Source organism: Heloderma suspectum, chromosome 2 (genome assembly GCF_057233095.1).
Source record: "Heloderma suspectum isolate Gila_16-S chromosome 2, 16-S_ref, whole genome shotgun sequence".
Lineage (NCBI taxonomy): Eukaryota > Metazoa > Chordata > Lepidosauria > Squamata > Helodermatidae > Heloderma > Heloderma suspectum.
In genome coordinates, this window is record NC_139459.1 from 365786172 (window position 1) to 365809758 (window position 23587).

At 48.3% G+C, this 23587-nt stretch overlaps 1 protein-coding gene and 2 non-coding genes across 3 annotated transcripts in view; 2 read left to right on the forward strand and 1 right to left on the reverse strand.

Moving 5' to 3' along the window:
- Window positions 1-1797: 1797 nt before the first annotated feature.
- LOC146355860 (uncharacterized) overlaps window positions 1798-23587 on the forward strand; it is a 51276-nt gene continuing 29486 nt past the window's right edge. Inside the window, 2 exon segments of the mRNA XM_084831149.1 lie at window positions 1798-2172; window positions 18072-19026. Of these exon segments, the coding sequence (XP_084687275.1) occupies window positions 2151-2172; window positions 18072-19026 (977 nt within the window). The 5' untranslated portion in view covers window positions 1798-2150.
- On the reverse strand, window positions 5187-5260 carry TRNAN-GUU (transfer RNA asparagine (anticodon GUU)). The gene has a single exon. It is a non-coding gene; the product is annotated as a tRNA-Asn (tRNA).
- TRNAF-GAA (transfer RNA phenylalanine (anticodon GAA)) lies at window positions 9688-9760 on the forward strand. The gene has a single exon. It is a non-coding gene; the product is annotated as a tRNA-Phe (tRNA).

Here is a 23587-nt window from a genome sequence, read left to right on the forward strand (position 1 = left end):
AGGTTTGTTGGATGCTCTGAGTTATAGTCAGAACGCTACTTGGGGAAGGATCAGTCTGTAATTCTGGCTCATGAGGACTACCTATACAAGAAGATAGAAGGTGGATTAAAACAACACGTCCAATTCTGCCAATACAAGCTCTTCTCTAACATGCACGCTACAAAGCTTAATCCTGCTAGCAACCCAAATTCAATTACTACCTAGTATCATCACACAGGGTCAATTTTTATTACTTTCTTTCAATTTTAAATTTTAAAGGCTGATCCTGCTGGTTGTAACGTTCAGTCACCCACTGAGATTGTGGGTGGATCCTCAGACAGTCTGGCAGAGCTGACCAAGCTCCATCAAACGATGGGGATGTGCAGATTCCCAATGGTTCACTGCATGTGTGAGTTGTGAAAAGTCAGACAGGTCAGTACTTGCGTGACGAGCCTGTTCCTCCTCTGCTTCCACTTCTGGCCTTGCTTTGTCCACAGGGTCCGGAGAAAAGCTAGCGGCGCTGTTCCCCTGCTGCGCGTGGTCCTCACCTTCGCTCCCTCCTGCAAGAGCAGGATCAGAAGAGCCTTTTGACAGACCCTTTGAGCAATGGGTGTAGTGGATCCAAGTGGACGTTCCTTTCACCTTTACTGCTGTGTGAGTGGTCAGCAACATAAGATGGGGACCAGTCTAACGTTCTTGGAGGCCTTCGGCTGTCCATGCACAAATGTAGACCTCGTCTCCGGGTAGGAATGGATGAGCTGGCACATCAAGGGGCAGTGGTTGCGCCTGGCCCACGTGTCTGCGGATACGCTGGAACTGGCCCTGGAGCTGAATAATATAAGTAGTTAAGTCTTCATCCCCTCCTAGCAGTGTAACATGAGGAACAGCCCATCCTTGGCCAATTGGTGGAGGCCTTCCAAACGAAATCTTATAAGGAGACAGACCCATGGGCTGTCGTGGGGTGGTTCTTATTGACAGTAAGGCTAGAAGAAGTGCAGTAGGCCAGGTGAGGTGGGAAGTCTTAGCCAGCTTCCTTTTGAGAGTGGCATTCTTTTTACTTGCCCAGCGCTTTAGGGGTGGTAGGGGGTGTGGAGATGCCAGGTGACCCCTAAGCCACTCTCAAAAGGAGTGTGTTAGGGCCTGTGTTAGTGCAGCAGTGAAATGTGATACTAAAGCTGAGAACACACACCGAGGCAGGCTGAATCTCGGGACAATGTCCTTCATCAAATGTTTCCCCACCAATAGGGCTGTGGCTTTCCTGCAGGGGAAAGCCTCCACCCATCCCGATAATTTATCTGCAATGACTAACAGCTACTGGAATCCCTGTGTTCTGGGCAAATGAGCTAAATCAATCTGAATGGACTCAAATGGCAGTTGCCCCCAAGGTCTTCCGCCTTGGGGCCCAGGCGGCATGGCTTTTGCATTCTCCTTCACACACCGAGGGCAGGCAGAAACCACCCGCTTCGCCATCTGATGTATACCTGAGGCAAACCATTCTCTACAAATTCCCTCTGCCAACCCAGCACTACCCCCATGTCCCTGGCTGAGGCGCTGTTGTAATACTGGCCTTTACTGCTTTTGGCAAAACAAGCCTGCCATCTGGGACAGCCCAGGCTCCAGTGCTATCTTGTGTAGCTGTAGCCGTTTGCCACACTTTCTTTTCCTCTGCACTGGCAAGTTCCCACCATGTTAATAAGGGTGGGGCTGGTATCACAGTGCACAGGCGGTGTTCAGGAGGCAGCGGACGAAGGGCGGCTGATTTTGCCTCCTTATCTGCCCTGGCATTCCCTTGGGTGACAGGGTCATTACCAGTCCCATGAGCTTTGCAATGTATTACTGCTAATTTTTGAGGCAAATGGATTGCGTTCAGCAGCCTGTCGATTTCAGGACCATTGGAAATTGGTTTCCCTGCTGCTGTGATGAATCCTCGCTCTTTCCATAGGGCACCTGTAGCATGACAAACTCCAAAGGCATATTTAGAATCAGTGTAGACAGTCAGAGATCTCTCTCCTGCTTTTTCACAAGCTCTGGCTAAAGCAGTCAGTTCCGCAGCTTGTGCACTTTTGTTTCCTGGCAGGGGTCCAGAGTCAATTACTTCTGTGTTTGACACTACTGCATAGCCTGTCTTACGGGTTCCATCCACAAGCCTGGAAGACCCATCAACAAACCAAATGAATTCAGAACTTTGCAAAGGTGTGTCCTTCATATCATCTCTAGGCATTTGCACTTCACGGATAACTGCTTTACAGTCAGTCATGTGGGAGATCTGGATCTTGCTCAGGCATAAGAGTTGCGGAGTTTAACACGTTACACCGTGAAATAGTTAATTCTGGAGTTTGGAGCAACAAAGTCTCGTATTTGGTATAACGGGCATTGGAAAAATGCTGGGTTAACAAGGCAGATACCGCATGGGGTACCCAGAGTTGCAAAGGGTGACCAAGTACAATGTTTTGGACTTTTTCCACACTGAGTGCTGCGGCTGCAACACTGCGCAAACAAGAGGCATAGCCTTTCGCAGCGCTGTCTAATTGCCCAGAGTAATACCCCAATGGCCTCCTATGAGGTCCAAAATTTTGACAGAGAACCCCAGAAGCTACACCACGTTTCTCATGTAGAAATAGAATAAAAGGTTTAGTATAATCTGGGAGACCTAAAGCTGGAGCAGATACAAGGAGAGTCTTTACTCGTTCCCAAGCCTGGGAGTCAAGCTTCGTCCATTCACACTGTTCTGGGGCTGCAGCCTTTGTCTTCTCTAACCATGGCTTCACAATTTTAGAGAAGCTAGGGATCCAAGCTCCGCAATACCCCAGCATGCCCAACAGGGCTCTGACCTGGGTTGTAATAGATGCATTCATTTTTGTAATGGCACGCACACGTTTACAAGATAATTTCCTAGTTCCACAAGACAGAATGTGTCCCAGATATTCAACCTCAGACGTCTACCACTGCAACTTCCTCTTTGCAATTTTATGTCCACTTTCACATGAGGCGTTAACCAATATGACCAAATCAATTTTGCAATCTTCCTCTGAGCATGCACAGAGTAAAATATCAGGTCTAATACTGTATACACACGTACACTTGCAGGGATGCTGCATATTATGGTGGCGGGATTTGGGACAACCTTATGTCTTGGGATCACAAATTTATTGATTAGCCTGAGGTCTTGCACCATGTGGTAACTGGGGGGCTGTCCTGGCTCCATTTTTGACAGCCAGAATTGGGGTGTTACATGGCGAAAAACATTGTACTAAGACACCTTGTTTTAAGAGTTTTTCAATTAGTTTCCCAATGCATTCTCTGGCTTTCAAGACATGGGATATTGCTTCACCCGTGGGGGGGGGGGGGGATGTCAGTACGGATGGTAATTTTTATAGGAGCTGCAGATTTTAGCAGCCCAATTTCACCCGAATCTTCCGCCCAGTACTCAGATGGCAGCCCTCTGAGCTCTTCCAGCAGATTTGTGTCTGTTGGGGGACTGGCCTCCTCTAAAAAAGCTGTAACATTGGAGGTAGGCAGGGTGACATACAGCCCATCTTGGCAATTGATAGAAGCATTTAAATTTGCTAGCAGGTCTCTTCCCAAGAGGTTTACTGGGCTTTTTGACATCAAGAAGGAATGATCTGCTGCAAAAGGGCCAGTTTTAACCATAACTGTTTGACTCAAGGGAACAGTGGATAATTTTCTATCAATTCCTATGACACTTTTTCCGGAATCAGAAAGGGGTAAGGTGATTTTATTCAGCATGCTTTTTTTGCAGCGCCAGTGTCAAGAAGACAGTCATAAGGTTTCCCATTTATGTTAAGGGCCAGAAAACGTTTTGCGAGTTTCAATTTCCAGCTGTTTGGCGTTTGACTCTCGCTCTCCCCACCAACCAACTCTAGACCTCCTTCTACCCGTCATTCCGACATTCCAACACTTCCTGCTCCCTGGTGAGTGGCGGGCCCTTGCCCCTGCCCCTGCCCAGTCCACTGCCCTTCTTGCCTTTGATTCCCCCTCTGGGGACACTCATTTTTCCAATGACCAGGTTGCTTGCAATAATGGCACACATCCCGGTCATAACCACTTCCCTGTCCTCCCTCATTTGCCCCCGCACTTGCTCCTCTACCACGTCCTCCCTGACCACGTCCACAACCAAACTCTCGTCTTCTCCCTCAGCCACACCCTGGGAACCTTGTTCCCGTAATGGCTGCCACCAACAACTTTGCCTCTAACTCTTTCTCCTTCTTCCGTTCCTTCTGCGCCTTCTCCTCCCTACCATCAAACACATGCTTTGCTACTGCCAACATCTTCACCACACTATTTTCCTGCCACCCTGGCTGGTGTTCCCTGAAATATTTTTGAATATCCGGAGCGGCTTGCTCCACAAACATACCTACTATCAGGGCAGCATGCCTTGCCTCATCAGGGTCGATGCCCCCATACATGTGCAGAGTGCGAGTCAAACAAACCAGGGAATCAGCGGTGGTTTCTGATTTTTGTGGAGTCACAGCCCACACCTTAGACCAGTTTACAGTTTTCTGACCCATTTGTTGTAGAACGGTGCGCATCCGTTCTTGGTACTGAGTTATGACTGTCCAATCGGCTGCATCATTCAGATTTAACGGGGGGCAGGGGTCGGGGTAGGCGTTTAAAACCCCTATCTGACCCATTTGTGTGCAGACACTTTGAATTTGCTTTATAGCTGGATATATCCCTTGGAATGGTGCCAGATCTTGGTTCTCCGGGTAGGGGGGCAGTGGACAAGGCGGTGGAGGCAGTGTGGATGTTACACCCAAAGAAAAGCCTGGGGAAATCTGCACCCCAGCCAGCAGTGAGAAGGGACCACCTGTTGCTTTTTTTTTTGCATGGTATCTGAGGGAAACTGAAAAGGCAGCCGCCACCTAGCAGAAGCAATCCAGCAACTGTGGACATTTGGAGGAGAAGAGGGGCGATCCTAATTAGATATTTTCAGCTAGAATCATCTTGGACAGCAGCAGAAAGAGACCTCCTTCCTTTTGAAGGGTATCGAAGTCATCATGCAGAGTTTCCAATCTCACAACCCGGGTTAAAGTCCCAGCTGGCACACACCTTCCTCTGCCATCAGCCTTCCCAAGAGGCAAAGCCAAAGGTTTATGTCCTAATGCCTCCATGTTCGGAGCGCAGCAGGATAGCTCTCAGTCATCTTCACCACTCGGCCACCTCGTCGAGGGCAGGGCTCCCACAGCCGTCCCTGGGTGGGCTTGAACCACCATCCTTCTGGTTAACAGCCAGACGCGCTGACCCATTGCGCCACAGAGACCCGGGCAGTGCTGCCTCTCAGCCTCCCTTGGCCTGAGATTTCATGGCCGGGGATGGTTTGGAGAGAAACATGCTGACAAAGCCTGTCTAACAGAGTGGCGCAGCGGGAGCATGCTGGGCCCATAACCCAGAGGTTGATGGATCGGAACAGGCCTCTGCTAGGTGGCTGCAGCCTTTTTCTTTTGCTTCTGACTCACACAACACAAAATCATTCCCATTGTACTACTCGTTGGTATGCTCTGTGCTCCAAATTTATAAGCAGGCCGCCCCCTCCTTTTCTCTGGCAAGAAGCCCAGAACCAGTTATCTGCTCTGCACTGAACATCTCCAGGCCAAGCAGTCCTGTGACTGGCTGTCCTTTGGCAGCCTGCATCCTTGGCCACTGTAAAGTCCCAAACTCCTGAAGGAATCTGGAATGCCTCTTGCCATCTTCTGCAAGGCGCTCGTCAGCTGCGCCCGTGGTGTAGGGGCATCGTGTGAGGTTCTTAGTCTTGTGACCCAGGTTCGAGTCCCTGCTGGCGCATGCCTTCCATTGCTTTTTGCCTTTCTGAGAGGTGAAGACAGGCCAGCCAGTCAAAACCTTTGCCCCAGAACCTCCATCCAATGGGGAAAAGCAGCAATAAGGGTAGAGTTTGGACCCACTAGCACAGAGCACAGTTGATTAGAGCCCATCACCTTTACCACTCAACCCCATCACTGAGGCCTTGTGCCCACAAGCCGTCCCTGGGTGGGCCCAAACGACCATCTTCCTGCCAGACGCTCTAACCAGCTGCAAACTGGGCAATGTCTAAGTTCACCTTCTCTTGGTCTGAGTTTTCACAGCCAGGGATAACTCAATTTTTCTCCCTCATAATACTAGAACCCAATGGGGGGCATCCTATGAACCCACCTCCCCTCCATGCCCATTGCCAAAATTGCCTTCTCTGAGGCTCGAACTCAGGACCTTCAGATTATGAGACTGATAAGCTGCCTACTGTGCTAAGGCGGCTACAAGAAAAAACTGCCCAGTGTGGTCAGAAGACAGTGCCTCAGCATTCACCTCCTTGGAGGTGGGGATGGAACAGAAACCTTCCTTAGCTGTCCCTATGATCTTTTTGAGTAAAGATGGCTTTGGGAAACAGAAGAAGAGCTCTGCTGAATCAGACCAAAGGCCTGTCCAGTCCAACATCCTGTTCCCACAATGGCCAACCAGATGCCCTAACGGGAAGCCCACCCAGTTCCCACAGGGGCAACCTGATGATCACTGTGCTCTGTCTTACCAGGAAGTAACATGGTAGGACTTATTATACATGAGACAGTGTTGTAGCCCTTTAAAAAAGCACAACCCACAACCCACCCACCCCCATCAATTCATTTGAACACTATTACATTTGGGCTGGTAACCTCCCCCCAAGTTCTCATTCCAGACTTCAGCAAGATGTTCAACAGCAGGAAGGGAGTAAAAGCCTTACCTGGCCGGAAATTGAACCTGGGCCATGGTAGTGAAAATGCCAAATCCTGACCACCAGGGACAGATAAGAGGGTTAGAATCATAGAATAGTAGGGTTGGAAGGGGCCTACAAGGCCATCGAGTCCAACCCCCTGCTCAATTCAGGAATCCAAGTCAGAGCATCCCCGACAGATGGCTGCCCAGCCTTGTCTCAGATGCCTGCAGCATGGGAAAGCCCACCACCTCCCTAGGCCATTGGTTCCATTGTCATATTGCTCTAACAGTCAGGATGTTTTTCCTGATGTTCAGCCGGAATCTGGCTTCCTGTCACTTGAGCCCATTATTCCGTGTCCTGCCCTCTGGGAGGATCGAGAAGAGATCCTGGCCTTCCTCTCTGTGACAACTTTTCAAGTACTTGAAGAGCGCTATCCTATCTCCCCTCAGTCTTCTCTTCTCAAGGCTAAACATGCCCAGTTCTTTCAGTCTCTGTTCATGGGGCTGTTCCCAGTCCCCTGATCATCTTTGTTGCCCTCCTCTAAATCCTCTCCAGCTTGTCTGCATCCTTCTTAAAATGTGGTGCCCAGAACTGGACACAGTACTCCAGATGCAGCCTAACCAGTGCTGAGTAGAGGGGAACTAGTACTTCCCGGGATTTGGAAGCTATTAGGAACAGAGGTTCCCAACTCCTCTGTTCCTTCACTTCATGTATCCTACTGTAGAGGATGTGAGGAGGGGCTGTTTAAAATATCTAGGCATGCTCTCCTTGTTCACCATGCCTGGAACTTGAATCTGACTCCCCCCGCACATAAAGTGAGGACCACGACCCTGGATCTGGGGCGGGCAACTTGAGTCACCAGTGAATTTTAGTAGGAGACATTATTGCAGGAATTTCTGCAGACGTTTTTTATAACCCCCTGAAGAAGGCCTTAAAATAAAAACAGGCCGAAACACGTTGGGCTTCTTCTTCTTCTTCCTTTTTTTTTTTTTTTACAGATAAAGGGCACATTTGGATAATCACGGGGGCCAATGGCAGCGCGGAGTCACGCTGCAGAGAGGGCTAGGGAAACAACACCCACACACGCACATGACTGCAGAACCACGCTGGGCAGCGCAGTTTACATACCCTCTCCGAGTCACACCCAGAGTTGGCCTGGCCTGGCAGCCACACATCCCAGTGGCCACCGTGCTGGAAAAGTGCTCCCGGCGGCTGCGCCAGCTGTTGCTAGGCGATGTCAGCCATAGAGATTGGCCAAGAGGAGCAGAGCGGTGGCGGCGTTTCCAGCCACACTAAGCTCCCGTCTCTGTGCTCAGTCCCTGTTACCTCCGCATGCTCCCCACTCGACACAGTATAAGCCACTGCGGGGCCTTTTACCCCTACTGCAGAGCGTGGGTTGCGAGGGTGGGCGATTAACCCCTTGTGGGCAGGGAGGACCCCCCTCCCCCAACAACACATTAATCCCTCGTGGGCTGCTCCCGGAAACTACCCACCATGGGTTAGCGTGTCATGCAAACCCAGCCAAAACCTGTTTCAGCATCTTGAGATGTTTCTCTTCCATGCATGGGTATATTTTGGATGCTCTCCTCCAAATGTTTGGCTGACAGCTATCAGCCCTAGGTGGCATGATTCTGTGATGGGAAGTGTGGACCAAAATGTCTGGAAAGTCACAAATTGCCTACCCCAGCCATAGACCAACAAACCTCCTAATCCTTCTGAGAAACCACAGGTGTAAGCAAATTATCTTCTCTCTCACATCCATATCAAAATAGGATGCCTTCTCTGAGGCACCAGCTAAAGACCTTCGGATTATGAGGCTGCCAGGCTGCCAACTGTGCCGAGGAGCCTGTAGGGAAAAGCAGACTGGGTGCTTTTCCTGTGGAAGTCCAATTGAAGCATGGCCAAAGATCATGCCTCAATTGGGGCTTCACCTCCTGGAAGGCAGGGGGAAGCACAAAGCTTCCCGGGCCAGGAATTGAACCCGGGCCACAGCGGTGAGAGCACCAAATCCTGACCACTAGACCCCCAGGGAGAATGGCAGGGCAGGTGGCTCAGAGGCCCGACTTCCTGACAAATCACTACCCAAGATAGACACCCTACCTGGCATTATGCACTGTTGAGTTTCCTCTTGCATGCCACGCTAAGCTGAAAGAAGAACCCCTGTGTGAAGGATTCTTGGTTTTACCCCAACAACCCTGCAAGGTAGGAGAGGCCTAACTTGGCCACAATTTTCCCCAAAATAATCCAGGAGCTCCCACCCAGGCCAACAGGCACTGTATTTAGCACTGAAGTCATTCAGGTAGCCCACACCAACTGAAGGTTGGGTAAAAGTTTATTTAAAAAGGGAAAAGGAATAGGAGAGAGGTGGTAGGCTATACAGGAAATTACAAGCAAGTCAACTGGATACAAAACTAAGCAAAACCAGAAACACCAAACCTCAAGGCGCACACTCCCAAGAGTAAAACAATAAAGCTAGCTAGTCTATCCTATACATACCAAAGTATGGGCCTCGCAGAATAGCCATCAACCAGCGGCACACCCTAGTACCGTCAGGGCAAGAAGAGACACCTGCCCCTTCCTTTGCTCTCCTTTTATTGTCTAGTCCCAGCACCCAATCCAAACCCAGCCTCAGTTCACACCCTCCCAAGGAGGATGCATCTTCCCACCAGGCTGTTATCACTTTCCCAATTAGGCAGAGCAACTCCAGGTCTTGAGCAGCCCAAACCCATCAACCTCCAGGTGCTGCTGGATAGGTGACTGCCCCAATGGCCAGCAAAATCCTTACTCTATTAACCCATTCTTGACACCCTGCATGGGTTATTTATACCCTGAGTGAGTGATGTAGTAGCCTGACACACAACACCCATATTTGCCTGACAAACAACGTCCCCAATTCAAAACCAGGCAGCAGCAGCAGCAGCATCCTTTTCTTGCGAGCTGAGGAGCTGACATCCACTTTTGAGTCTCGCTTCAAGAACGCATCAGCGTGCTGTTCCCTGTCTGCAGCCGAAGTAGCTCAGCTGGGAGAGCGTTAGACTGAAGATCTAAAGGTCCCTGGTTCAAGCCCGGGCTTCGGCAAAGCTTCCATGTGGTGCTCCTTTTGCTAAGTTGGCTCCCTCTGATGGGTGCTGCCCAAAAGAATGCTCCCCTTGGTGTGTGGAACTCTTCCTGTTGGAAGCTCCGGCAAAAGGGGAGCTCTCCTTTGAGCTGGAGTTGAACCAGCGACCTAAGGATGCCTTGAATCACGCACTACAGTCCTCTGCTCTACTGGCTGAGCTATCCAACGGCATGCCAGGTTTAGCACCAGCTTCTCTGATCTGCAGGGCAGCTCCTCAGCCTCCTGTTCCTCCGGCTTCTTGTGCCTGGCCATAGTCTAGGAACTCACTGTCCTCTGTACTGGCCTTCCTGTTGTGTCGCGGCCAGTACACTCGCCTCACATGGAAAAGGTCCCTGGATCGAAAGCTGGCAGAAGCACTGGTTTTACTCTGCAGCCAGAACCAGGACGGAGCCTGGGAAAGTCTGCCTCTCAGCCAGCAGCAGGGACCCCTTTTCTTTTGCGGGGTGTCCGAGGCAAACCCCAAAGGCAGCAGCATCCTAGCAGAGGGGACGTTTCAAATCCATCCGCCTAGGAACTCTCCCTGTCCTGGGCCTGCGGCTGGAGGAAAAGAGTGGGCAAACCCATTGAGACCACTTTGGCTAAAAACATCCCGAGGCTCTGACTGCTGAAATTTTGTCCTGTCTTTTGTCTCATCCTTCTTAAAGTGCGGTGCCCAAAACTGGACACAGTACTCCAGATGAGGCCTAACCAGTGCTGAGTAGAGGGGAACTAGTACCTCCTGGGATTTGGAAGCTATGCTTCTATTGTTGTTGTTCAGTCATTCAGTCGTGTCCGACTCTTTGTGACCCCATGGACCATAGCACGCCAGGCCCTCCTGTCCTGTGCTCTCTTCCGGAGCGTGCTCAAATTCATATTCGTTGCATCGGTGATGCTATCTAGCCATCTCATCCTCTGCCGTCCCCTTCTCCTTTTGCCTTCAGTCTTGCCCAGCATCAGGGTCTTTTCCAGAGAGTTTTCTCTTCGCATTAGGTGGCCAAAATATTTGAGTTTCAGCTTCATTATCTGTCCTTCCAATGAGCACTCAGGGTTGATTTCCTTTAGGATTTACTGATTTGACCTCCTTGCAGTCCAGGGGACTCGTAAGAGTCTTCTCCAGCACCACAGTTCGAAAGCATCAATTCTTCGGCGCTCAGCCTTCCTTATAGTCCAGCTCTCACAGCCATACATTACTACTGGGAAAACCATAGCTTTGATTAGATGGACCTTTGTCGGCAAGGTGATGTCTCTGCTTCTTACTATGCTGTCTAGGTTTGCCATAGCTTTCCTCCCAAGGAGCAAGCGTCTTTTAATTTCATGGCTACAGTCACCGTCTGCAGTGATCTTGGAGCCCAAGAAAGTAGTGCAGCCCAAAAGAGCATTTGCCTTTTTTGCAGCCACATCACATTGTTGGCTCATATTCAGCTTGATTCCTAGGAGAGAGGGATTTTTCTTAATGTGGAGGAGTCCGGCCTAAAGCAGCTGTAGCATGCCAGGCAGTAGAGTGGGGGAGTGCACAGCAGCAGCAAAGATATCAGGGGAGGATTTAACCCACATGATAAAAGGACCGTAATAGACCGTGATGAAAAGCTGGGGAAGAACATAACTTTGAGGGCAAAAAAGCGAGTTCTAAATACTTTTAATCGATATCAATCAATCAATCAATACATACATGGAGGTTCACGTGGTGGTTGTCACTTCAATTATCTGGACTGGGGTTTGTTGTTAACAACTTATATTTTGCTTTCACCTGTGCTCTTTTTTAATGTTTTGATGTTGAAAGTAGGCCTGGAAATGGAACTGAGTGGTAAAATATGTTAGTATTGCGATCACCTTTGCTTTAGGAGGAGGACTGATACTGAGAGAAGGGCTGGGGCTTGACTGTTGAAATTTGAACAGGGAGAAACTGTCCATGCTACTTACTATTGGTACCCTGGAAGAGGAATCTGTCTATGTGGATTATCTTATCCATGTAGGAAGAACACAGAAATCCTTCCTTCTTTCTTGTGAGGACTCTGAAGGCACAAGTCCCACAATCTCCTCCTGGGGAAAAAGGGGTTTTCTAGACTATGTTGACACCTCATAATGTGTTATCTCCCATAAAGTTGGGAGAACGAATTGTATAAGAATTTATTTAGAGATGATTTGGGGAGATGGTTTACCGTTCAGTGAAAGAGGTGTTTTGTTTGTGGGTTCAAAGGTGTATGTCATTTGACTTCTGGCTTTACGAGTTCGCCTTTCTATGAAATGGATGTTCTGTTGCAGGAGTAAATGTTGTGATCGCCTACACCCCATGGCAGCCATTTTGTGAGCCCCCACCCCATCTCATGGCAGCCATTTTGTGAAGGTGCTCAAACATCCAAATGTGCCTATGGGACCAAAAAGGCTGGAGACCCCTGCTTTAATGTCAGATGCAACACAAGAGGCACTGGGGAAGCAAAGATGTATATGTCTCCCTCCCACCCGCTGTAACAGTACTCAGATGCTGTGAGGTTTGAATTTTAATTTGTACCCAGGACCCCGCAGTTGATCAGGCTGAGGAGTCTGGGAACTTTTAAAGTGGAGATAGGACACACACAACCAATGCAGGCGAAAGAAAAAGGAGATTTATTGACAATAAAGAAACAAACAACAGCTGAGCCTCCTCAGAGAGTTGCAAACTATCTGAGCCATAAGAGGTTGCACGCTTCTTCGTTACAAACTTGATTACAGATACCTCAAGGAACTACACGCAACTCAGTCACAACCTAGCAAGTATCTCAAGGAACTATACACTCCTTGGTCACAAAGTAGTTACCCAAATGTGGTGCCTTAAATGACTAAATATACAGCTAGTCCCAGTTTGTTACACAGCTTCCCTGCAGCCAAGCTCACGCCAGAGCTTGCTAACTGTGCAACGGTCACAGTTGCAGCCAGGTTCAAGCCAGAACCTGCTGTCTGTATGAAAACCTCCAAAACAGTGAGTATGACAGCGCAAAGATAACTGCGCCTTATCTAAGCCCTGGACAGTAAAATCCTGTTCCCTGAATTCTACCCAACACATACCACATGCAGCCAAGCACTTGGCCAGAGCACTTGACACAACCACGTCCCTCCTGAACAGTGGCAGGCTTAGGGGTTTTATACTTTTTTTCCTTCATTGGGGCCTATGGCATCAAAGAGGTGTTCCAGATGTTCTTTGTTGATCATTTCCCAAATTCCAAGATTGATCGTTGTTTACTGACACTTTCTTCTGATTCCCCAACACCTCTCAAGGTTGTTTCCTTGGTTATAAAGTACTGTCCTTTCTTATTAAAACATCTGCTGATGCCCCTCTTAATTGGTCCATCTCCATCTTTTGTAACTGATGCTTTGGCAATCTTCAGCACTTACTGAGGCACCCCCATTAGGCCTTCCTGCAGTAAAACCATCCACTCTCACACTCTCCCCGCCTTTCCTGACCTGGGCTAGAATGTTTCCATTGACACTCACATGTTTTGTCTAAAAGGAGTCACTCAGCATATTTACAATTCAAGTTGCATTCAGGATCAAGCTTTGCATACATCCTTTTTGTTTCACATTGTATTTGTTACATTTCAGCATGAGATCAAGAGTTCATTGTGCCATCTGAAGTCAACAAGGTTATCTACTAGGAGTAGGGAGAGGTCATAGAGGGAAGCAACCTTTATTGACAAAAATCAAGTAAAGGTGGATTTAAACAATGAGAGATTAAACATAACTATTTAAGGGAAATGTATGTGGATATAGGAAATATAGGGAAGTTGTTGTTCAGTCGTTCAGTCGTGTCCGACTCTTTGTGACCCCAATAGGGAAGACAACATGAAAAAATAGGGAAAATAAAATCACACTGTGTCAGTGCTCTAACTGTCACTCAGAAGGAGGTGGGGAGGGGAGCCATGATAAAGGTGTACAATATTATGTATAGTGTGGACAAAAAGGATAGTTCTGCACCTAGGAAAAAGAAACCCAATGCACAGTTACAAGATGGCGAATACTTGGCTCAAAAATACTACAAGCGAGAAGGATCTTGGAATTTTTGTAGATCACAAGCTGAATATGAGCCAACAATGTGATGTGGCTGCAAAAAAAGGCAAATGCTATTTTGAGCTGCATTAATGGAAGTATAGCTTCCAAATCACATGAAGTACTAATTGCCCTCTACTCAGCACCGGTTAGACCTCATCTTGAGTACTGTGTCCAGTTCTGGGCACCACACTTGAAGAAGGATGCAGACAAGCTGGAGAGGTTCAGAGGAGGGCAACAAAGATGATCAGGGGACTGGAAACAAAGCCCTATGAGGAGAGACTGAAAGAACTGGGCATGTTTAGCCTTGAGAAGAGAAGACTGAGGGGAGATAGGATAGCGCTCTTCAAGTACTTGAAAGGCTGTCACAGATTTCGCCCTCTCAGCCCAATCTACTTCACAGAGCCATTGTGAAAATAAAAAGGGGGAACCTTGTTTGCCAGCCTGAGCTCCTTGGAGGCGGTCTGAATAAAAATATAGGAAGTAAATAAATGCAGTATTTCAGCATTCTTAACAACTGTCCAGTAAGGCAGGGGAGAGCACTGCTGCGCTTTCCACCTTGTTCACTGGCTGCTTGCCTTAGAGCAGCGATCGGTTTTGCAGCAATAGGATATTATATTTTAGGGTTTCCTTTTTAAATAACTATTGAAAATGAACAAAAAGGTTTGAAAGTGGTATACCTGTGAGGTGTTTCAAGGGATTCAAGAGTGTGATCAGTGATATTAATAACCAGCTGCATTTACATAAAGCCTCGTGAAGAGGTTTTGGATTCGATACTAACTTGGGGAACTGGTCAAGGTGGAAAATGCCATTCCTACATACGGCATTCATGGCCTGACAGTTTCAGTACAAGCCCATGGTGGGTGCTGTGCAGCCATTCAGGTGGCGGGGGGGCTCAATGGGAAGAGGTGCATGAGGCAGCCTGGGTGCCTTGCTTTCTGTTGAGGATGCCAGCGCAGTGGGGGTCAGGGTCTGAAAGAATACCCCTCTCTCCTTTACTTCTGGTGTAGCAAGACGTCATGGTGACCAAGTCAGAAGGCTGTGAACTCTACTGTATCTCTCCCATGTAGCCTTACATAAGAACTAAGAAGAGCTGTGCTGGATCAGAGCAAGGGTCCAGCGTTCTGTTCACACAGTGGTCAACCAACTGCCCTCGGGAAACCCACAAACAGGACATGAGTGCAGCAGCACCCTCCCACCCATGTTCCCCAGCAACTGGTGTACATAGGTATACTGCCTCTAAGTACTGGAGGTAGCATAGAGGCATGAGGACTAGAAGCCATTGCGAGCCTTCTCCAGGAATTTGTCTAACCCTCTTTTAAAGCCATCCAAATTGGTGGCCATCACTATGTGTTGTGGTAGTGAATTCCATAGCTTGACTATGCACTATGTGAAGAAGTATTTCTTTTCATCTTGAATCTTAGACAAATAAATAAATAAGATGCACTCACAGAACTACGCAGGTATTGCTTCCCCTTTCAAAATGCAGGAGATTAGTTCTGTTTGTAGGGGAATGTATGTAGAGGACACTGTTTTTAAGTAGACAATATATGTTTCAGCCTCTTCTGGATCCAGGCCGAAGAGCTCTGTATAAGGAGGACATGCTGGAGGCCTGTGGGAATGTGGTTTCTCTGGGTAACGGTACTTTTTCCTTGGTTGATAGATGGCACAAAGGTGAATTCCTATTCTTGATATTCATCACTGCATAGTAGAGTGTCAGTGTGGAAATGGATGGTTGGGCCCATGGGCATCTGCAGGAATTTTGGGGGGGGGGGAGCTGCATTGCACAGCAGTTTGTAGTTGCAATTCGCACACATAATGCACACCGCTACAACATATATGTGCACTTTCCTTCTGTGTGCTGTTTGTTGCTTAGCATCACATTTGGTGACATTTAGCAGCCTAGGCAGAGTAGCAGAAGATTCTGGGAACTGAACAGCACTAATGCAGGAGAATGTTCTATTCAAGAAGCATTATGAACTCCAGCAAAACTTTATTCAGAATGAGGGATGAAAACACACACCTAGGAACAAGAGAAAATGCACAAACACAGAACAGCTGTCTTAAGGATATTATATTGGATATTTAATGGCATCACTGCCCTTACCATAACAATGACAAGTTCACATGATATGCCTGGAATGTTTTCGGCCACGTTGGAAACACTGGCGAATACTCTCTACAATAGTCTTCTCCAGTCGGGTGCCCTCCAAATGTTTTGGATCCACGAATTGTGGGGATGCGTGTTGCGGACAAGCTGCTTCCAGTTTCCAGCAACAAGCTACAAATGTGGAATTCATAGGTTGTTTTCGTGAGGTCTGAGCCCAGGCACTTCAGGTTGTGCCTCAAACACCCTCAAGTTGACCCATGGTTTGTTCTGGGGTTAACTTGGGGTTGTTTAATCCACAAACAACCACAAGTGCCAAAGTTCAGATGTCACGAAAACAATGTATGAAAGCCATGTTCATAGGTTGTTGCTGGAAACCGGAAGTGGTGTGTATGCACTGCACACACGCCCTCCTCTTTGGTTAATTAACCCACGGATTAACACGGAATGCCACCATTACATCCAGACAGGGTCAGCGTTGTTCCACCCACAGCTTGTCAGGATTCCCTTAGCCCCCACTTCACGCCCAAACATACACAGACGAGAGGCTTCAGTCTACAGCTTTTAATCCATTACTTCATAGGGTCATACAGATGCAAATTCCCAGAGGCTCTCCATCTACAAGGAATGCTTCCAGGGGATTTAAATGGAATTTACGAGAGTTGCCTGCCTTTTGAAGAGGGAGGCGGTCTGGCCAGCCTAACTTAAGGGTGGGAGGTCTTGTCACGAGGCCTCGGTAAGTGCAGTTTTTCATGCAAGGCCAATCGGGTAGACCGTCTAAGTTCCATCCCTGCCTTCTCTCTCTTTGCTCTGCGCCTGCACCTGGCATCTATTAGGTCATCCTCCTGTTCACTGCCTCTCACGGGGGGGGGGGGGTTGAGGAGGGACCCTCAAGCTCAGCCATCCGGACGTTTGTAACCTGAGAAGCAGGCCTACTCCAATCTGGACTAGCCTGGGAAAACACCTGCCCCATGTCTGATGGTTCACCTTCAGAATCTGAACTGCTGTCCCACTCCCTGCACTCAGAAACACCCCTGACACAACTGAAACCCTGATTTTTTCCCTGACTCCCTTCATCCTCTGTTATGGCCCTTGGGCAAAGCCCATTACAGGGGTGACGGGTGTGTTTAATATTGGGGAGGAGGGCCTACTCTCTAGTTGGGGAGGAGGGCCTACTCTCTAGTTGGGGAGGAGGGCCTTGCAGGCCACTTCAAGGCTCAGCTCTGCAAGCAACGCACAATAGATTCAGGTATCTTCACAACAGGTTATTTATTACTACAGCATATGAGAAAACGCTCATTTCTGAGGAGCTGCGTGGCACACCGTCTCCCCTGCAGGGCCCCCACTAAGAGAGAGATGGGGAGAGGCTCCACTTGGGCCACCTGCAAGAGCTAAAAATGGCAGGTCCTCTTAAACCTATCACCACACAAGAGAACCCCTCTAGCCTGAAGGGTTAACACACCCAGATAGTGCATGTGTTAACCATTGCTATGACTTCATTCATTGGCTTAAAGCACTGTAAAGAAGGAGGGGGCTAACGTCTCACAAAACAACGGGGTAGAATTTTGTCAACTGCGTAGAATTTTGCACATTTTGTCTCAAATCTCAGGTTCCACAAGGGCTAGAGACTTGCTTTCTAAAACAAGGAAAACTGGGAATCTGGAGAGTATGGCTAATTGGGTGGGGGGCAACTTTACCCCCTTGCTCGTTTCTGCAGACACCCATGGGCCCCAGACATGTCTTCATTGCCACGCTGTGCCGGACCTGAGCTCAGCTGAGACCATTTCGAAAAGTGTAAAATTCAATTTTTTGGAGATGTGATGGTTGCAGAGTTAGTCACTTGTTACTGATGTGATTGTAATGTCTCCTTGTTCTCCTCCCCTTGAAACACAGTTACCTCAAAGAACAGATGAGGTAGCAGACCTCAGAGTCCTGGTGGGAGATTATGGCATTTAATCTACAGCAGGAAAAAAATAATTGGATACAGAAAATTAAATGTTAGGACAAAATGTTCTAGCATCACTGTATCCTGGACATGCTATTCTTCTCTACCTTCTAGGAACTCTCTATCTTCAGGAAAAACCTTCAGGACTCATAAAACGAGACATGAATAACACTGCGGTTTCCTTTTTTTCTTTCTCCTCCCTCGCCCACCTCCAAAGCAGGTGATGGGGAAGACACTTGGAATTTTAAGAAGCCATCTGTGAGGTCATCAGAGACCAGCAAGCATGAAGCAGAAAAAGAGACCTTTTGCAATCAAGGGCGACCACAAAGGCCTGAGAGAAACCAAACAAAGAACAGGAGAAAGAAATCCTCTCCTTCCCACTGTGCTCATGTCCAAGAACTACTGATCCCACAAGATCACAAAGAAAATGGTAGGATAATGTATGGAAAAATAATGAAATGTCAGTCAACATTAAATAGACATTCTAGAACCCTTATAGCAGAGAAACTATATCAAGGCAGAGAATGTGGAAAGAATCTCAGTGTGAGTTCTAGCCTTCCTAAACATCGAAGAGACCACACAGGGGAGAAACCAGATAACTGCATGGATTGTGGAAAGCAGTTCAGCCTGAGCAGTAGTCTTACTATACATCAAAGAAGCCACACAGGAGAGAAACTATTTAAATGCATGGAATATGAAAATAGCTCCACCAGTAGTGGAAATCTTACTGCACGTGAGAGAACCCACACAGGAGAGAAAACTCATGAATGCATTGTGTGTGGAAAGACCTTCAGTGTGATCAGTAGCTTTACTGCACATCAAAGAACCGACATAGGGGAGGAACCATATAAATGCATGGAGTGTGGAAACTGCTTCAGTGACAGCAGTACCCTCACTAGGCATCAAGGTACCCACACAATGGAGAAACCACACAAATGCATGGAGTGTGGAAAGAACTGTAGTCACAGTCCGCACCATCAAAGAAGCCACACAGGGGAGAAACCATATAAATGCATGGAGTGTGGAAAGTGCTTCAGTGTGAGCAGTAACCTTACTCGACATCAAAGAACCCATGAACGGGAGAAACCTTATAAATGCATGGAGCGTGGAAAGAGCTTTGGTGTGAGCAGTAGCTTTACTGAACATCAGAGAAGCCACACAGGGGAGAAACCATAGAAATTCTTCTGGACTGGACTCTTGACTCTCCTTCAGCCTGCTCTTTGTCTGCTGTGTTGCCTTGGCACCTTGTTGCCTGTTACCTGGGTCTGAGCATATATATACGGAAGGAGATGTTACTTTAGGTACCGATATTTGCATTAGACATTTTGGAAATATTCAGCGTGTTTCTGGCCCGTGCTTTCCAATATTTCCTGACTTTTTCATACTTGATGCCAGGTTTCTGACATGCAGTCCTATGCCCAGTTCTTAGGCAGTGTCTGGCGGGCCATAGAATAGTTTGGATTCCCGGATGTGAGGTCAGAGACAGCAGTCTGACCTTGGCGGGGGAATCAGCACTCCACCCCCCTCCCCCTTGCAGCCAGCATGGAAGGAACGACATCGGCTGCCTCTCCAAGGTCAGATACACATCCTCGGAGAGGGAGAAAAGGTGGTGGTTTGGTGGGCAGGGAGGAGAGGGGACCGGAGAGGCCAGATACTAGTTACCCTGAGGCCTCTCCGGCCTCCTTCCCTCCCCCTCCAAGGCACCCCAGCTAGATGGGCAGAGAAGCCCGTCTAGTGCTAAATGCAGAGTGGAAGGACGGGGAGGTGAAGATCGCTTCCACCATGCCTCCCTCTCTGTATTGGATGATCGATGGTGGAAATAATAGGTTGCTGCCTTAATCTCTTTAGTATGCAAGTCTAATTCTGCCTTCCTGCATTTTGCAGATGTTGTTATTGTATAGTTGAGATATAGAGGAGAAGTTCTTGTATATTTGAAAAATATCTATTTTTTAGCATAACTAGTAAGGCATGATAAATGCTCTGGGTTCAGTTGCAGCTGAAAAAATCACTACTAACTCTTCTTCCTTTTTTTCATATTCGCATGTTTATGGAAATATCCATTTGCACGTGTGAATCTTTAAAACGACAGTGACAATGAGGCACAGGAGCCTTGTGGAAACTGAAAGACTACCAAATCTATAGTATTTTCTGGCCTAGAGTCCACTTCATCAATTGCTTGAAGTGTTATCTTTTACATGTTGGTGTCAAGAGAAAAGAAAGGTGAACAGTGATGTCCAATGAGAAATGGAAAAATACTGGCTGTGACAATTACATTAAAGCTTCAAGTATGCAAATTAAATAGTGATCAGCTGCACCAGGTGGACCCTGAGCCTGTTTCTGCTCCGCCAAAGGAACAGGTACTTAGGCGGGGCTGCCAGAGGCACTTGGAGACACATGGAGGAGCACATGAAGATCTACCCACCGCCTCTCCAGAGGCATCAGCAGCCAGAGATACCAGTAGCAAATAGCAGCAGCAGAGGGCAGCAGCATCAAAGACCAGGAAGAAAGGGGCAAACGTATATTTTACCTGCTCCTTCTTAACTGCTGCTCTCTTTTATATATTTTATATTGTTTTATATTTTACATCTTAACATTTTAATATGTGCCTGGGAAGTCCTTTGAGCAACTCAGGGGGTCGGGGAGATGCTACCTTAACTGTGGTCACGGGCAGGGAGGTATGGCGTTGGGGGATTAACAGGCCAGCTGAGGAGAAGAGGGGCTAGACACCTTACAGCTGTCCCCTCTTCTGGTTCTTCCCCCAACCTGATGGTTCCTGGCGGCCTTACCAGCTTGCCCTCGGGTCTGGTGGTGCTGCTGCTGAATGCCAGGCCGGCCCAAAATAAAATCTCCCTCATCCATGATTTGTGGATGAGGGGGCTGACCTGGTATGTATTACTGAGACCTGGGTGGGGGGACTGGGAGGGGTCACTCTCTCCCAGCTGTGCCCTCCTGGGTACTCAGTGCAGCTGTGGTCTATAGGAATTCAATCCCTCTCTCCAGGCTTCCTGCTCATTCAAGTGCAGATCTTGAGTGCTTGTACCTTGTGTTGGGTACCCGGGACAGATTAGGGATTCTGTTGGTGTACCGCCCACCCCGCTGCCCATCAGACTCCCTGCCTGAGCTGACGGAGGTGGTCTCGGACTTGGTGATTCAAGCCAGAGGTGAGTAAGTTGAATTTCCTGATAAGTTCTAATTCCTCTGTTTCATTCCAAAGCCTCCATCTGAAGTTCCTTCCTTGACGATTGGCCACATTCAGGTCAGCAGCAGATCATCCTGAGAGGTTTCTGAATGTTGCACTTTGTGATGTGAAAGTGGCATTCATGTATCCTTACGCATAGAGACTGACCTGTTTGACCTGATGTAGAAAAGCATTGCTGGAAGATAATAGCATATATTACATTGGAAGATGAACAGGTGAAAGATCCTTTGGTGTTGAGGCTGACATTACTAAGTCCTGCGATCGTGTTGCCTCGGTAGGCATCGGGACAGAGCTGGTATCTGGACTCGTTTCAGGGCCTGTGTGTCTGTTGCAGACGTGGGGTAACTATTTTGGGATGGCTGGGAGAAAATGGTCCGGGCTGCATACCACCAGCGGGTGGGGCTACCCTTTCTCTATCTCACCTCCCTGCGTGCACACATTATCAAACATACACCCACCAGTTCACAGACAGACACACAGCCCAGTTAAATCTTGCCAGCCTGCAGTGGGAAGAGGTGCTGGCATCCCTCATGGTCTGCATCACTTACAGGAGGAAGAAGAAGGAAGGAGAGGGAGGAGACAGGAAAGGGATAGAACAGGCATCTTGGCAGGCCCCTCCCAGCTCACTCAGGTACGTATTCACCCTTCAAGTTCAGGTTAAGTGATTTATGGCCTTTGTCCTGCCAACAGCCGCCACCCCCCCCATCCCTCTTCTCTTTCGAAGGACAGTAACTGAACTCCTCACTAGTTAATACATAAAGCTGTTTCTTTAAAGAATCAGAAGGCCTGTTTCTTCACATAGAAAGCAACACAGGGCAGGCAGGTGGGCTCTCTGGGTTGACAGATGGGTGGGTGGCTGGCACAGGAGAAACCAAAGTGCCACTGCCACCTTTGGGGGTTCATTTTGGTGTCCCCAGAACTTGGCAACCAAGGCGACTGCCCTGTTCCCCCCCCCCCCCGCACCCAAGAAATGTCTCTGCTGCCAGCCCTGAGAACCCTTGCAAATCGTGCAGTTGGAAGAGGCGGGCTGCCTTCCAGGTTTCTCCTGAACTGGAGCAAGGGGGCCATGGTCCTACAGCTGACTGGGTGCTGAAAAAAGGAAGAGCCCAATGTAGAGTTCCTTGTAACTTTTCTATGAGAACTATGAATCCTGGCTCTCAGAATCCTGGCTCCTGAATACCTGATTGGAGAGAAGCCAGTCCCCCCCCCCCCCACACACACACACAGGCACTTCAACGAATGACAAAGTGGCTGAGGCTATATCTTTTTTCCCAACTTATGCCGCTGAGTCAGCTACACATAATTTGAGCCATCTCTGGAACAATAATAGAAGAATCTTGCAGGATTCGGCAAGCCATCCTGTTCCCCACAGCAGCCTGCAAAACGCTTCTGTGAAGGTCACAAACGAGCCATTGAGGCAACGTTCCCCCCCTCTGTTGTGCCCGAGTAGACTTGGGCTTGATGGCCCTTCAGACAGAGGATGTCTTCAAACAGAGGACTGTCCTCTACAAAGCAGGACACATGGTGACCTCCCATCAGGGCCTGTGTATAAATCCAGCTGGGAATCCTATGGTGTTCCAAGAAAGGTAGGACACAACTAATGGGGTTTCTGGCAACCCACATAATTCCCTTGTATTGCTTCTGTTAGATAAAAAGTTCTTGCTTCTGGTTGAAAGAAAGGATGCCAGACAGGCAGCAGTGGATCCAACACTATTTTATTGAACGTTTTGCAAAACGGGTGCAGAGCAGTCAGCAGTCTGGACCCTGAGCTAAGCAAGCATAAGTCTTTTTATACCCCCTCCCCTTTACAATTTTCTGTTAGCCACAAGACATGTCAACTGACTGAGCCGTTAGCTGACTCCTTAGAGCACGACTGTGTCAACATGTTTATTTCTGATTATGCTTATGTGACTGTCTCACCAGACTTCCCCTTTTTAACAGATGTACACTGCCACTGGACATGTGTCCGGTGGGCTCATAATTATGACTAATAGCTCAAAGGTCTAGCAAAGAGCTGACAGCCAAAGAATAAGAGGACAGTCTTTTTCTAACACTTCTGACCAAGGAGATAACAAAGAGGTGTCCGTCTGTCCCCATTTTATATTCCACCTTTTCTCCAAGGAGCTCAAGTTGAAGTGCTACTCATGATGGCGATGTATTATCTCCAGTATCTGAGGCGGTATGCGGTATGTAGGGGAACATGCACAGAAGGGTGCTGTTGTACTCACGTTCTGGATGTGGCTTTCTCATTGGGGCGTCTGGTTGGCCACTGTGGGAAAGAGGATGCTGGATTAGATAGCCAGGGCTCTTCTTCTGTTCTTACACTGTCCTCCCCAGTCTTCATTGTCACAACAACCCTGTGAGGGACATCAGGCTGAGAGGTGGTGACTGGCTCAAATTCCCTTTGCATCATGGCTGAACAGGGATGTGAACCCGGATCTTCCCAATCCTAGCCCTACTCTCTTAAGCCAGCCTCCCCCTCTGGGGCCCTTGAGATGTGTCAGACTACAACTCCCATAATCTCCAATCCAACACAT